Source organism: Dermacentor albipictus, chromosome 6 (genome assembly GCF_038994185.2).
Source record: "Dermacentor albipictus isolate Rhodes 1998 colony chromosome 6, USDA_Dalb.pri_finalv2, whole genome shotgun sequence".
Taxonomy (NCBI): domain Eukaryota; kingdom Metazoa; phylum Arthropoda; class Arachnida; order Ixodida; family Ixodidae; genus Dermacentor; species Dermacentor albipictus.
The window spans coordinates 62042624-62057088 of record NC_091826.1 but is presented as its reverse complement, the minus strand read 5'-3'; the positions used below and the strand labels follow the sequence as shown (position 1 = coordinate 62057088).

General features: G+C 45.5%; 1 protein-coding gene across 5 annotated transcripts in view; it reads right to left on the bottom strand.

The window, feature by feature from the left end:
• The window catches only part of Strip (striatin interacting protein), a 28861-nt gene extending 15092 nt beyond the window's left edge, over nucleotides 1-13769 (bottom strand). Inside the window, exons 1-11 of one of the 5 annotated variants that reach the window (XM_065425070.2) lie at nucleotides 13527-13769; nucleotides 13079-13169; nucleotides 12930-13004; nucleotides 12029-12284; nucleotides 9744-9919; nucleotides 8438-8565; nucleotides 8171-8359; nucleotides 5750-5860; nucleotides 3473-3835; nucleotides 1844-1915; nucleotides 1655-1726 (exon numbers count right to left, since the gene is read on the bottom strand). In XM_065425070.2, coding sequence (XP_065281142.2) covers nucleotides 1655-1726; nucleotides 1844-1915; nucleotides 3473-3835; nucleotides 5750-5860; nucleotides 8171-8359; nucleotides 8438-8565; nucleotides 9744-9919; nucleotides 12029-12284; nucleotides 12930-13004; nucleotides 13079-13169; nucleotides 13527-13532 — 1539 coding nt within the window. In that variant the 5' untranslated portion in view covers nucleotides 13533-13769. Of the gene's footprint in view, nucleotides 1-1654; nucleotides 1730-1843; nucleotides 1916-3472; nucleotides 3836-5749; nucleotides 5861-8170; nucleotides 8360-8437; nucleotides 8566-9743; nucleotides 9920-12028; nucleotides 12285-12929; nucleotides 13005-13078; nucleotides 13170-13526 lie in introns of all 5 variants that reach the window. The other 4 variants (XM_065425072.2, XM_065425067.2, XM_065425068.2 and 1 more) reach the window with 4 other exon arrangements.
• Nucleotides 13770-14465: the final 696 nt, after the last annotated feature.

Sequence of the window (14465 nt, the reverse complement as noted above, 5' to 3'; positions counted from 1 at the left end):
CACCACACAGCTCACAATAGAACCGGGACAGAATTATTCCTTCGTTATACAGGTCATTTGTTGTAGAGTTACTCGACTGTAGTGTATGAATGATACTGTCCCTTCTGTTGCATACTATCATGGGCGTACCACAATGAACTGCACTTTATTTTTGTTTTCCGGCAAATGGGAAAGGTGTTACACATCTGTCCGAATGTCCACTTTCTCACTGTAATCACCCACAATGCACTTCTCCCACCGGTGAGGGAGTCTTGCTTGGCGCTCCTGGAACAAATTTTCCGGAGTGCTGCACAGATCAGCACAAGACAGGACGAGCGAGTAAAGAGCACAGGACAGAGCGCTGACTAGTCAGCGCTCTGTCCTGTGCTCTTTACACGCTTGTCCTGCATTGCGCTGTTCCTGTTTTTATTCCAAAAGTGAATCAACCAGCCCCATTGAACACACTGTACACCCACGCCAGGGTAGCATCTTGCAGCCCCTGCATATGTTAGTGAAATGCTGACCATACAGGGGTCTGTCTCTTTATAGCTCTGAAGAGGTGACAGTCGGAAGAGGCCAAAGTCAGGGCAACGCAGAGAACATGATGCACTTGTCCTCCATAGTGGTGCCTTCTACCCGTGTGATGTTGGGTGTCGTCACAGTCGGCAGCTGTCCGGGACCGGTCCCTTTTGCCTATGACACGCGGCCCGCCTTCCAGCCATCCATCCGGTTGTAGACAGATCTTTGGGATGCTGCCTGCCCATCACACACTGCTGCAAGTCGCTGGTGAATCTCTGTAGTGCTCATGCCCTCCTTCCACAAAGACTACAATGTCCAGCAATGCCTCTGCTGGTTGCTCTCCAAGCTGCCCGCTCGGCTGCTGACGCGTGTAGGGAAACATGGGCACTGGTGACTACAAAATGGATGCTGCCAACCTGTGTCACCGTCTGGTGCTGAACCTGAACTCCCCAATACTTGTGACAGGCATGGTGCCAGACAGGTGCAGCCCATGCGGTGCGGGAGATTCACAAGGTCAATTCATTGTGGTACGCCTCTCGTAACAGTATTATTGACATCATGAGCTAATAAGGAACCAATGTTTTGCTATGAACATCATGCATTATATCCTAGCAATACCTACCAATTAGTTGTTTTCTTTGAGCAGAAGGTGATTCATTCGTTCGAGCAGTGGTGGGAAACAGAGCCGAGCAGATGTTTTTTCAATGCTGTGGCATTTTCTGCAGCTCACATTTGTAAGCTGCTGCAATAGTTGATTGTCAGGGCCAATAACACCTTGCACAGACACCGGTTCTCTGGAGGTGCAGGTTCCATCTTGTTTTTATTGCGATAATTGGATGCACACAACCTTTAACTTGCTATAAGATGAGATGCGCATCATACCCCAGTCGTGGGGGGATTTTCAATCGCGATAGACTCCTTTGTGTGCAATCTGTGAAAGGAAACCAATCACAGTCGAGAAATTCCATCCTGACTGAGCTTATCGGAAGTGACCTGTGTGACTGGGGCGCACATCATTTGGGCACACACCATTTTCTTTAATTTGAACCTATAAAAACTGAGTGTACATTATGATTTGGCAGCTTGGTAGAATTGAATAGATATAGTACATGAAGGTGTGATTCTAACAATAAATGCACAACTCTCTTGAGCTTACCATGTACTGCGGCATGCTAGGTAGCATGGCTTGGTACAGAATTTCAGTTGGAGTAGCCGGTATTTCCTGCTCCTTCTAGAAATAAAGCAAAGAAAGCAAAAACAGGAAAAAAAAATATGTTTTGTCAGGAAGTGGACCACTGGTGTCGAGTCAGGTGGCACAACATTGGAATCATATCTTTCCGCTCACCATCGACAGGGGATGCTTTGCGATGTCTTCTTCCTTCTTCATCTGAACCTCGGCCAGTGACGTGTACATGTGCTGTAAGAAATGAAAATTGGTGGCTCATTTCACATGCATGCAAGTACATTCGAAACATCAAGAGATCATACGCTAACTCAATGTACCTATGTTTGCAGCCGAAGGGCTATACTTTCTATACAGGCAGCTGTCGTGGGTTCTCCCAGCTCTAATGACTTGATGTAAATCCAAACAGACCCTTTTATCCATGTTTTGGCAACAGTGTGTTCCCGATCCCAGAAATGTCATGCATTTTTGACAGTCAAGTTAACAAAGGGAAAGTAAGTATTTCGTCCCATAGTATATATTATGGGCCCATGTTCTTGATGTGTTCAGATGGAACAGACATGCCCAATAAATTGAGCTCATGTATGCAGCTTTCTTGTTCTACACAGCAACAAAATTCACTTGTCAGACTGTCCCTTTATACAGCAAAACTGGTGCCAGCTGTAGAATTTTATATATTTATAGGATATTGTAATTTATGTTGCTCCATAGGGCTTAACCAGGACTTTTTCAAGTTATTCGGGAACTCTGTTTATAAAAGAAACATAAAAAGGGTCTATACAGGACAAGATTCAAAGCTCGCTAGCTCACATAACCTCTCAAGTTGCTTCGGGTGTCTGCATGAAGGTTGTCCAAATATTTAATCAAGTCAATTAATAGTGCTACACCGCTAAGCACAGCAGTAAAATATCCTAGTGTAAGCATACTCCTTTTAACCTAACACAGCTAATATGAAAAGTCAGGTTATACAGTTGGTAATGTAAACTATAATCTTAGTAAGAGATCCCAAAAGGCACCAAAGTAATGAGGCCCAAAAGTGATCATAATGGAATGTATGGTCCAGTCTTAAAAGAAAAATTCAAGTGGCAATTTATAACTGCAAAATTTCTTCCATTACGCTGAGAAAAAGCCATTGACATGACGTATTAAGCAGACATCCATGCATAAAAAATAACTTGCGGGCCTTGATCGCACGTCTCAAATGTAGCTAATGGTTGAAAACAAGCTGTCTGTACCTTTGAAGAGTCGAACATAGTGTGTACATCTTATAAGCAATGAGACTGCACTGAAGTGACCTAGAACGGCACGTGGTCATACGATATACACACACTGTTCAATGCCAGTATGAAAGACAATATACGAAGAGCCACCAAAGTTGAAACCCAGTGCCACCATTAACAGTGGAAGCTGTTTTCCTTGCCTGGCTATAAGGCGCAAACAGGGTTAAATCTAAATTAGGTAAATTAAGTTGTTCGATTCAATGTCCCAAAGCTGCACACTGGGCAAAGAGAGAAGCTGTGGTGGAATAATTATGACCACCTTCTTTTTTGTTTTTTTAACTTGCACACGAAGCATTGTGCTTGAGTGCTTTTTGCGTTCTGCCCACATCATAATGCAGCCACCATGGTCGGGAATCTAACCCCCTACCTTGTGCACAGCATGACGACGCCATAGCCACTGAGCCGCTGTGGCAGGTACACAGAAGGTTACCATGGCAACATAGTTACGGCACATGCAGTTACCATAGCAACACAGTTACATTATTCACAGTTATGAGAGGCATCACAGCACCTGTTTGAGCACCCGCAGTCCCTCGTGGATGGGCTCCGGCAAGCCCGCCAGGGAGGTCTGGTCATCGGGCAGTTGGTAGCCAACAAACTTGAGCCGCGTCGCATCCAGAAACTCCTTAATGTCCTTGGGTCGCACCTTGGGCACCCAGGGCAGCCCCAGAGCCGCACTGGCCTGCGAGAGCACTGAGGGGAAGCCACCGGTCTCCTCGCCCTGCTGTGGCTGTTCGTTCGTGGAGGAGCCTGTCGGCTGCTGGGACGGCACTTCCCCTCCTTGGCCTTCTGTGGATCCCGGTGCCGGGGTCGATGGTCGCAGGGCAGCCGCCGCCGCTTCAGGGTCCTCTGGCAAACCAGGGGCTGGGGTGTCCTGCGCGAGAAGTTGGAATTGAACTGAATCAAACCGACTTCATTGCTTGGTTTGCCACAGTACGCCCTAACAGGTGGTGAAAGGACAAGCTGTTCAATAATCAAGACGACAAAAAGCACAGACGATGGGACAAGTGATACAGACAGGACAGTCCTGTCTTTATCACTTGTCCCATCGTCTGCGCTGTTCGTCTTGTTCATCGCTGAAGAGCTTTTCCCCTTAACATTAACAAACTTGCCCAGCTAAGAGGTCTTGTGCTGTACAATGATGGCTTGAGGGGTCCTTTGTCCCCTTTACTAACAATGACAGCAGCTGAAAGACCAAATGCAGGGTCACAGTAAGAGATTGTTTTCAGGAATGTGTCACGCACAGGAGGCAGAAAACCTAGTTCATACAATAAAGGGAGCAGCAAAATCTGCTGCGCTTAAAGAAGTATTGACATAGCATTTTCGGCTTGCCATTCTCTTGCGTAAAGGCGAAGGTTTGAGTCTTTTAAAACGTATAAAAGATACTGGTGAGCGTTAGGACGCCCAGAATGATTTACTACAGCAAGCCCTCTTCCCAATTTGCAGCTGTGCTTCCCTGCATTGCATATTACCAATCACCATTCAAATGAAAATGAAGTGCTCGCTGTCCATGATGGGGCTCGTCTCTTGCGCATGGTTTTGTCCCGAGAGTCACGCCTCTATTTTTCACATCATAATAAAAGCAAACACTGCTTGTACATACTGTTTGCAACGCCGTTTGGATTAGTTGGGCAAACTGGCTTAGAGAAAAGCTAAATTGACAATTATGACCTTGCTTCTACAAAGTGGTTTCGGTTTCACATACGAGGAAGTGCATGCGTCGTTATGTCACAATACGTTGGCTCGCCCTAGCCCCGAGATCACTAGCATCGACTACTGTGTGCCCTGATACTTCAAAATATGATAGGGGTATATAGTTTGTGTACGTACAGCTCTCAGCAATTCATGAGATACTTGGAGTGCATGGCTTCCAGTGCACTATGTGCTGCTGGTGGTTCCTGGGGACACCGAGATGATGCATTGTGGCATACAATTAAAGCGAAATAATTTTTGGCATCTTCTGACCCAACTTGCCCATTCCAGCAGTCAACCCAGCGCTTACCCATGGTGCAGAAAGTGCCGAGCACCATGCGACCAAGTTACTATCACATTTGAATCGCTGAGCACTGTAGATACATTTATACTGGGTGTCCGAAAAGTAACCGTGCAGTGAGAAAATGAACTATGATGACAACTGTGAATGACGTTGCAATTTCACGTGTTATATGACAGCACATGACTTCTGGTTTGTCCGATGTCTGTGAAGCGCACTGCACGAACTGCACTGCACTGCACTGCACAGATAACCCCAGCATCCCTTGACTGAGTGTTTTGACTGTGCCTATCCCAAAACTGGTGCTAGTTTCAAGATCTGTTCCAAGTGCACATGCCTTGCGAAATCACTGGCTTCCATTCCTGTATAGCATATGTTTGCTAAAGTAATTAGTTGAGAAGTTAATTTGTCAGGCATAGGTAATTAGCCTATTACGTGTATTGATTTCTAGTGTAAGCAAAGTACACCTCTCCGAGTATTCCAGCTCACTAAGTATATTTGTGCTAAACGCTGGGGTAATTTTTAAACATGCTGTCAATGTTAAAATAAAACACCCTGCAAATGTGTGTGTCTTCTTGTGAAATTGTCAGTTACAGTGATCATGTAGGTTATCGCACAGCGCCATCGCTCCTTGTCCTCCTCTACTTTCTTGTTTTTTCCCTTCCCCTTTGTCCCTTTTCCCTTTACGCCTGTGCGGAGCGTCACGCAGGGGACGCACTCCTCAGACTGACCTCTCCACTTTTCCTTTCATTAAGCTCTCTCTCTCTCTCTTAGATTTGCAACAGCAGCTCTTACCATGGGTATCAACTGTCGCTCCTCCATATCTCTGAGTTCCTCATCGGCGCCCGAGTCCCCCTCCAGGTCTTGAAAGTCATCCATGCTGCTCTGCTTCACCAGGCTTTGCTGCTGGGAAGGAGGAGTAGGCAACATTCACATGCAGATGTCACCTCGTCACCAAGTGATCCACTCCGAAGACGCTTATGACAGCAGAAGCAACTACGGCCCTTTAGTGGCCTCCTTCTAGTGATAGGCAGTTGATAGTCACAATATAGTTGATACAATGCTTTGCAATGTCAGAACACATCATCACATCATGTTGATAGGGTGAAACATAAACGTGCAACACAGGTTGGTTTTCTTGCCATTTAAATTCTATAATATAGAAGGCACTTCACTAGTGGAGCTATTTCATTACAATTGAGCTTTATTTCCCAAGCTCATCACAACCCGAGCTGAAAACCTTTAAAGGAACACTGAACAGAATCATTAAACAAACGCCAAGCCCTCAAAACCCAAGAAAATATACTGAAAAGCATTGGAGAACTCTAAATGGTTGAGTACAATACTTGTTTCTATGACCCAGTCTCGGCTTTGGTGCTCAGAAAGTGCACGGGTCATGCTGGCACAATACACTCCTGCGATAACTGCGGCTGCAATGGCGTTGCTGAAAGAACTGCACACAGCACCTTTGATTTATTTTTGCTGCGAACAAAATCACTATACTTGGCCTTACTGCTACATGGCAACAACACATCCTGCTCTGTCATGACAATGTAGACGACGCCAGGTTCAGCATTTTGACATCAATTTCATATCAAATTAAACCATATTAGAAGTATTTTGCAACCTTCATAGCTATTAAGCGGAATTATTTTTTTGTGTGAGATGTGCACACTACAGTTTTTACACCATCAAAAGTATGTTTCAGCCCTCCTTTAAAAAAAAAAAGAAAAAATATTCCCATGCACTGTGGGAATTTATCTAAGTGAACTTTCCATGCTGGATGCTTTGGTCGACAATAATTAGCAGTGATGTTGACGGCTAAAGCTTAATTTTTTCAACGTTTAGGCTAACACGAGAGTGGTGACTTGATGTTAAACGTTACCTTGCGGGCATCACTGCTGTTTGTTTGCATAGAACACGGAACACACAGGGAGAGGTGTTTTCTTGAGGCGTTGTTGTGTGCCATACTTTATAACTTGTGAAAAGGTTGAGCGTTGCCACTACCTCACATGGCACATCACATTGTGGCAGAAGTATTAAACTTGAATTGGATTATGGGGCTGTACATGCCAAAACCACAACTGGATTATGAGGCACACCGTGGGGCGTACTCCGGATTAATTTTGACACCATGATGTTCTTTAACATGACCCAAAATATAAGTGCACGTGCGTTTTTTATTTCGCCCCCGTCGAAACGTGGCTGCCGCGGTTGGGATCAAATCCACGACCTCTAGCAATGCCATAGCCTCAAATCTATCGCGGCGGGCACAGAAGTGTTGATTTGACGGTCAACCGCTTCTGTAGCGTCTCCTGGACCCTGCGGTGCGCTTTAATTAATGCGGCTCTATTTCTGCACGCCCTACGTAAGTTGCCTGCTTGACATATTTGCATGGCGTTTATTTTTCTGAAATAGCAGCAACGTACTGTATCGTACCTTGAATTTAAACCTATCCAGTTTCCCCGGAACCGCTGTCGCTGTGTGTAGGGTTTCCTTGCTGTCTCACGTCACATCCCCATTCCCACTTTTCTTGTATGGGAGCTGCCTCTTCTCCTCCCTACTCTCTACAGTTATACCTGCTCACCTCTGGCCTTGCACGTTAGTAGAAAGGGAAGCGCTGCAGTTTTTGCAGTGCTTCTGAGGGGAGTCACGGATAATTACAGTTGTCAAGCGGCTAATGTGGCGATGGCCATGGAGCTCCAGAGGGCACTGCGCACATTCGATGCGGTAGGGCGAAAACGAGTTTCTCTGGTGGCCTTTCCTCTCTGACTGGCGCCTGTCATGTATATACATGCTCTGAACCATCCCCTGACGCCCGACAGGGTGTGCACGGTGGCGGCGGCGGCAGCAGCAACAGCAGCAGCAGCGGGAAAGTCGAAGGAAGAGGCAAAGAAAGCTTTGCTTGAAAAAGAGAAAAAGAGCCACAGTGACTATGGATTAATTTTGACTTCTTGGGGTTTTGTAATGTTGCCTTATATTTAAGTACAAGAGTGTTATTGCATTTCGTCCTCATGGAAATGTGGCTGCCGCGGCTGCAATCTAATCCGTGATCTCAAGCTTGGGCAGCTCAATGCCATAGCCACTGGGCTATCACTGTGGTTGCCAGCGCTCCTACAAAGGGATACACCAGGCGAAAGACAGGTAGTGACAGCAGCAGCATCAGTAGCAGTGGGCCTGGCTGCCATAAGCAGAAGCCCGTGAAGGAATACAAACCCGCTTGAAAGGCCGGCTGGTCTTTCGCTGCTGCTGGGCTTCAATGAGGTCGGCAGCCGAGGTCGGAGGCGAAGAGGCACGCATGGTACGCGCCACTTCCACCGTGTCCTCGGGTGCTGGCGGCAGCTGGTGAGCTGCCCGATACTGGGCCTTCATTGCCCGCAGCTGCGGCGTCCCACCTAGAGAAACCTGTACACACATTGCATTGATGTAGGCCGGCAGCCTCGACTGCGACCCAGATTACACATCTACAGGAGAGAGGCTGACCAGAATGGTTTTCCAGAGCAACAGTAGAACTTTCTTGATCGGGAAGTGAGGGGTAGCACCGCTACAGAACTTTATGATCATCTGGAACAGAGTGATGGCCAGCAGCTCTTCACCCAGAATCGGTTGGGCTGTAAGACGAGGTAAAAGGGCGTGGCACGTATCACGCATGAGGCGTACAAACCCACAACTCGTCACTCCCCAGTAGAACCGTTAAGGGATCGTAGGAAGTAGGAAGGCTGTAAGAAGGCTGTAGGAAGCGTGTGGGGAAGCAGAGTAACATAAGAATGAAACTTGACCGTCACACAGAACAAGACAGACAACCAATCGTACACTTGTAGATGCTTGCCAGATACCTAGTGTTAGCTAAAACGGTGATTGATAATATGAAGTCAATGGAAGCAAAACAAGAGCAAAGTGGTTTTCTTTTTTGAATGAGAATGACAGTGCTTAGTGAGTCGCCAATAAGCATCAGAAAGTTTGTTATCTGTGTGAAGCAATTCATTACATCCTACTAAAAAACATGCAAATGCGCAGATATGAAGTAGAATGACTTTCAAGTTTTATGACTTGAAATTGTGATGAGCAATCATAACGTAAGGGGGCAAAAAAAAAACATTAAAGGCATAAACCAGGTGTCTCTGAATGAATTCTAGTGCATCACACTTACCATCGAATATGGAAAGAGAAATGTACCTTATACTTTGTTTTCCATGTCCACATTTCAATATGGTGTGATAGTACCGGCTGCTTTTGTCACTTCAGTTTGTAGAGTATAGCGAGCATGATAAGTGACGCGCTTATACTGCATGTAACTCTGTGATATACTGACCTTGCCCAAGTTAAATATGAGATGCTTGAGCAGATCAATTGCTGGCATTATTTTGTAAGGCTAGATCTGTTTCTAGCTAGTGCGATCCTACATCCTCCTTCTGTCTCCTTCGATTCCTGCAGGCTGCCCTAGAGCATTTTATTGAAGTTTGTTACACCTGAATTTTACACGACTAATTACTCGTACAAGTTTACTGATCTTCTAAAACACAGTTTCACTGCTTGACGTAAGCTTAAGTTTTCTCTTCTGGTAACGACTGGTTGACAAGCAGGGTTTTATGTGCACCTAAATCTACGTACACAAGCATTTCTGCCTTCTGCCACCATCAAAATCTAGATACTACTGTTGTCAGGAAGCTAACTTACAATGACGTGTTTAGCAGCAACTCGCCCTACTCACGTTTGTGAGCTGTGCAATAAAAAAACCTTCTAGCAAGGTGTGCGGGCAAGACAGAAAGATACCAGAGGCATTGCTTACCCAGTTCATTGGCAAAATTCGCGCGATCTCGTTTCATGTCGTCAGTGTCAGTCTCTGAGGAGACGCGCATCACTTCTACGAATATGTACAGGGCATTCAGGATTGCTCTCAGGTCTGTACTGTCGCCCAATGACACGGCTGGCTTCCTTAGGGCGGACGTGGCAGCGGAGCTGTTCCTGAAGTGATGCCAAATGAAACCAATAGGAAATTATGAAAAGTGAAAGGCACAAGGAAGTTACACTATGTTCCCTAAAATTCCCCAGAAAATAACTCTGGCCTTATTGATGGAATACGTAAGTATAAAGCTTAAGGCGACACTAAAGGCAAAGATTAAGTCAAGCTGAAGCGAAAGATTAGTGCTAGAGAATTTCTAAGGCAGCAATATTATCATGAATAGAGCCTTAGTAATCGAGAAGTTCAGGTAAATGGAGGACACGATTAGAGACTCCCCTGGGTCCTTCAAGTACTTGCCCGATTACGAAAGCGCTCCACCTTTAAATTCTGCCACTAGTACTCAACCAGTTGTTATAAAAACATCATTGTATTACATTATAAGAAAAAAGAAAATGCTGCTTGTCCAGTTCCATTTCATTTTTAGAAAAAGAAACCCTTCATATTACCCTTGACAAAGACATGGCCGGCCGAAAGGTTGCATTTTCGCTCGACTCTACGTCGCCGGTGCTTTCACATTTCAGTAGTTTCGTTATCGTGTAATGCTGCGATGGTTCTGCTGGCTCGCGAAACCTGCACAAATTGCAAGTAGCAGAGACTTCTATGTAATGTTGCGGGATTCCCGAACGGTTCATGCCAGCTCCCTAAAAGCAGCTGCAGCGGCGAATCCACCACTCTGTCCTGGCTTGTTTTTTACATGACCGCGAGTTTACGTTTCGTGCAAAAAAACTGTACCGCCATTTGTCAGGTGTCTTTCTACTTACCAACGGCAGCAAAGGGTGGCCATGACTTATGCAACGTCACCACTCCCCCGGTTAGGTGGTGGGAGATTTGAATTGCGATAAACGTATACGGACCCTCTGATGCAATTTTCTCGTGAACTGAGCCTTCTACTAGCGTGAAACAAGTGTTGCGAGGTTTCTGGAATGGTATTTAAACAGTTCACTCAACTTAGTATTTGACTTTAGTGTCCCTTTAACAGGCTATAGCAGAGCTGTTCCCAGAGTGCAGTCAAACGAGAACAACAGGGAATTACAAAAAGTGAGAGGCACAGTGAACAAGTTACGTCCCATAAAACTCCCCAGAAAGTAAGTAGGACTTATCGATTGAGCACATAAGAGTGTAAGAGCACCATGTAAGAGCACCATAAGAGCACCATGCAATTGTGTGCTTAGGCACACAATTGCATGGTGCTCCCGCAATCTGCCATTAAGATAGCGCCCAGTTTGGCCAACGCTGCTTCCCCTACAGGACACGACACCCACTGTGCAAGGAACAAAGCAAGTCACGCGTTTCGTTTGGCCCACGCCGTTTCACTTGCACCCACTGGTTGCAGGGCAAATTCGGGCACCAATGGATGTGCAGGTAGCGGGGGGACATTCCGCAGACCACTGCCGCAGGTGAATCTGCACTGCAGCATTCAAAGCTACACATGTGCTAGGTAAGGGCACAGACCAGTCCAGCAGAGAGATTTTTGAAGCAATAGCTATTAGCAATAACCAAGACAAATGTGTCAATGTCCCATCTACAGCACTGTTGCAAAAAGAGCTCAAATACCTGAACAAAAGCTTAGCATGGGCATGGGTGCAGTGGTGATAGTTTTACTTACATATGTTTTATGATAGTTTAACACATATATATATATATGTATATATATATATATATATATAAAGGCCGCTGTAAATCTGCCAAGGCGCCAAACATCAATCACTGTCACAACTGTTCCTCTCGGTTTGATGTATGTAAGAACGACACGGTCTGGTGTCTTCCCTACCACGGCCGAACTGCCATTTTTTTGTAAACCCTGATGAAAATCGGTCCACCGATCGAAACTGTTGAAATTAAATACTTGTTCTGGTTACCTTGTAGCACCACTCAAGTTCTATATATATATATATATATATATATATATATTTGTGTAATAGCGAAATAAACTCAATTGATGTCCAGCGCTTGTGCGTGTGTATTAAGTATTTCTGCCTGAGCGTGTATTAAGCTTGCACTGCAAACATGAATGCTAAAACTTACAAGCTCTTTTTGTCACGGTAAAAAGTGTGTGACTTCTGGTTTTCCTTACCAGTGCAAAGGGGCAAGAGACGAATGCTCTGACTTACTCGATTTCCATGTTTAGCAGCTGCAGAAAGACATGGAAGAAGCCATGACGATATAGAAGAAAAACGTTTTGTCGTGCCCTCTGTGGCTGTTCCTCAAGCGTTGTGCACTCCCCAAAGGCCCCTTGCATGACGTAGAGAACGGCACGTACGGCCTGCATCCGTGCGGTACGGCGGCTGACATCAACGCCATCCATCAGCCGCAGTGCAACATCTTGTCGAGTTGTTTCGTCTAGTGTGTACCATTTTGGTTCAAATCCTGGAACAGATGCATATGATGTGATGTTGGGTAACGAAGTTAAAATCAACCTAATTGTTACTGAAATCAAAGGGACACTTCAAAATGAACAGATGTTTCAGTGACGTGTCCACTTGGACACTCGATGGCTAACCAGTCATAAAGAAGTGGCCAACCAGCTAACAAGTGGCCTCACGTTGGCAAAAACAACGGGAGCACAAATCATGGGGTGACTCCATAGTGAGCAGGTTTTAGTCCCTTCCATTAGCTCACTAGTTGGACAACCTGTGGCAGCATGTTGGCCATAAAAAGGGGAATTGAAATCAAAGGGGCGCTTCGAACCGTACAATCTTTCGGTCATGCCACCATGACCGCTGCGGGAGTGTTGCTTGAATGCAGGTCTGTATGACAAGCTGCGGCTACTTTCCGGATACAAATGATTTCACATACCATTACGACAAAAAGGGGCATCCAAGTCTCATCAACCAGTCATACCATTTGACTGGCAAAAGAACCAAACATGTAGGATATTGCATGCTAAGACAAAGAATCCACTCTATGCGCTGTTTCGGCTAGACGAATGAATGAAGGGACTGTCGGGAAGCCGAACTATTCACGGAACGGTACGCCAGCTTATGAGAACATAACCACGGCTGCTGTACATACCATATTCCGTCATAGTATCCTCAAACGCTTTCATGTTGAGAAAAAATTCGGCTTCTTCCGTGTACGTGTAGAGCTCTGAAAGGGAACAGGCCATGGGTGTAAACAGCGATTGACGGGCGCAAAGCAGAGCTCGGACGCGGTCGACTCACCTGCGATCTCATTCTCGTGAGTGTCGGCGTCATCATAAACAAACTCCAGATCGGGCGAATCCCCGGATTGCTGAAAACAGTAGTTGTCTATCTGAATTTGGGATTCAACAATGAAACACGTTAGTTGAGGAAATGGACTTCCGTGCGCATGAGACGATCGATCTTGTCATTCACTGCCCAATGCTGCGCTGCGGTAAACATACCGCTGGAATACCATGGGCCGTGAAACTCGACACATACAATTTTTCATATATCGAACAACTTACGACCACAACGAACACGAGGCAAGCAGCTCGACAAAACATCCCAACCGTACTGTGCAAGTGTCAACTTTAGCGTAGGCCTTCACATGCTTTAAACTGCTAACTGGCCTAACGGGATTAACGCACCGCAATCAAGAAACAGCGCCTTTATATAGAGATACATAAAAAGCAATCAGAAAGCTCACCTCCATTGTGTTTATGAGGTTTCAACTGCATCAACTTAAGACACAACCAAAGCCCAAGCAGCCGCAGAACTGTTCGCTCGATGATGCAGAGAACCGAAAGCGCCGGAAGCGGAACACTCAAAACGAAACGGAGTCGTATCCAGATATCCGTACAAGCAGACAGGAATGTAGCCGTTCAAACTGTCTGTAGTTCAAACCAACGTTCGTTCAAACGTGGTTCAAACCTCCTGGTTCAAACACATGGCCTTCATGATGCCATCGTCTTTCTTTCGCAGGTTTCAAATCATTGAAGACCTTTTTGAAAACGACCGCTTTCGACCACCCGTAGGAAAGCAAAAGCATGGCCTTCGAGATTGAGTTCGATATCGGGGTACACGCCCTATAAAAGTGTTCATTGTAAAATATTATTATAGGTTATATTAAGAGAAAAAGAGGATCACGCGCACACACGCACACACACACATACACAAAAAAATATCGATGAACAGCAGACAGCAGACGACTCCCCAGTTCACTGTCATTTTTCACAGGCAGCAACTGTGTAGCTTTCATAGGTAACTTGTTCTCGAATTTTAACTTACACCAGGGAGAACTTCACGCAACGAACTTCTAAAAGTGGTGTAACTATTCCCCTTTTCTGCAGAATGAGTAAGTTGCCTTTCCTGAAGAGTATATATTTACGAATTTGTTCGATGACTGGAATGTCGGTAGGTGGGTGACACTCCTGCTGCTGCGTTTGAACAGATTGGAAAATGTACTATTTTTTATTTAAGAGCGTGCTGAACAATCGGAATTGTGAAATTGTTTGTAGCTACAAAACACATTTTGCGCATTTCCCCTGCGGAGCGAGCCCGGCGATCGCCAGCTAACCGCTCGAGTTGTCTGTCGCTAAGCCTAAATGCATCGAAATATTATGTGGCGCATTCGAAAATTTCTACT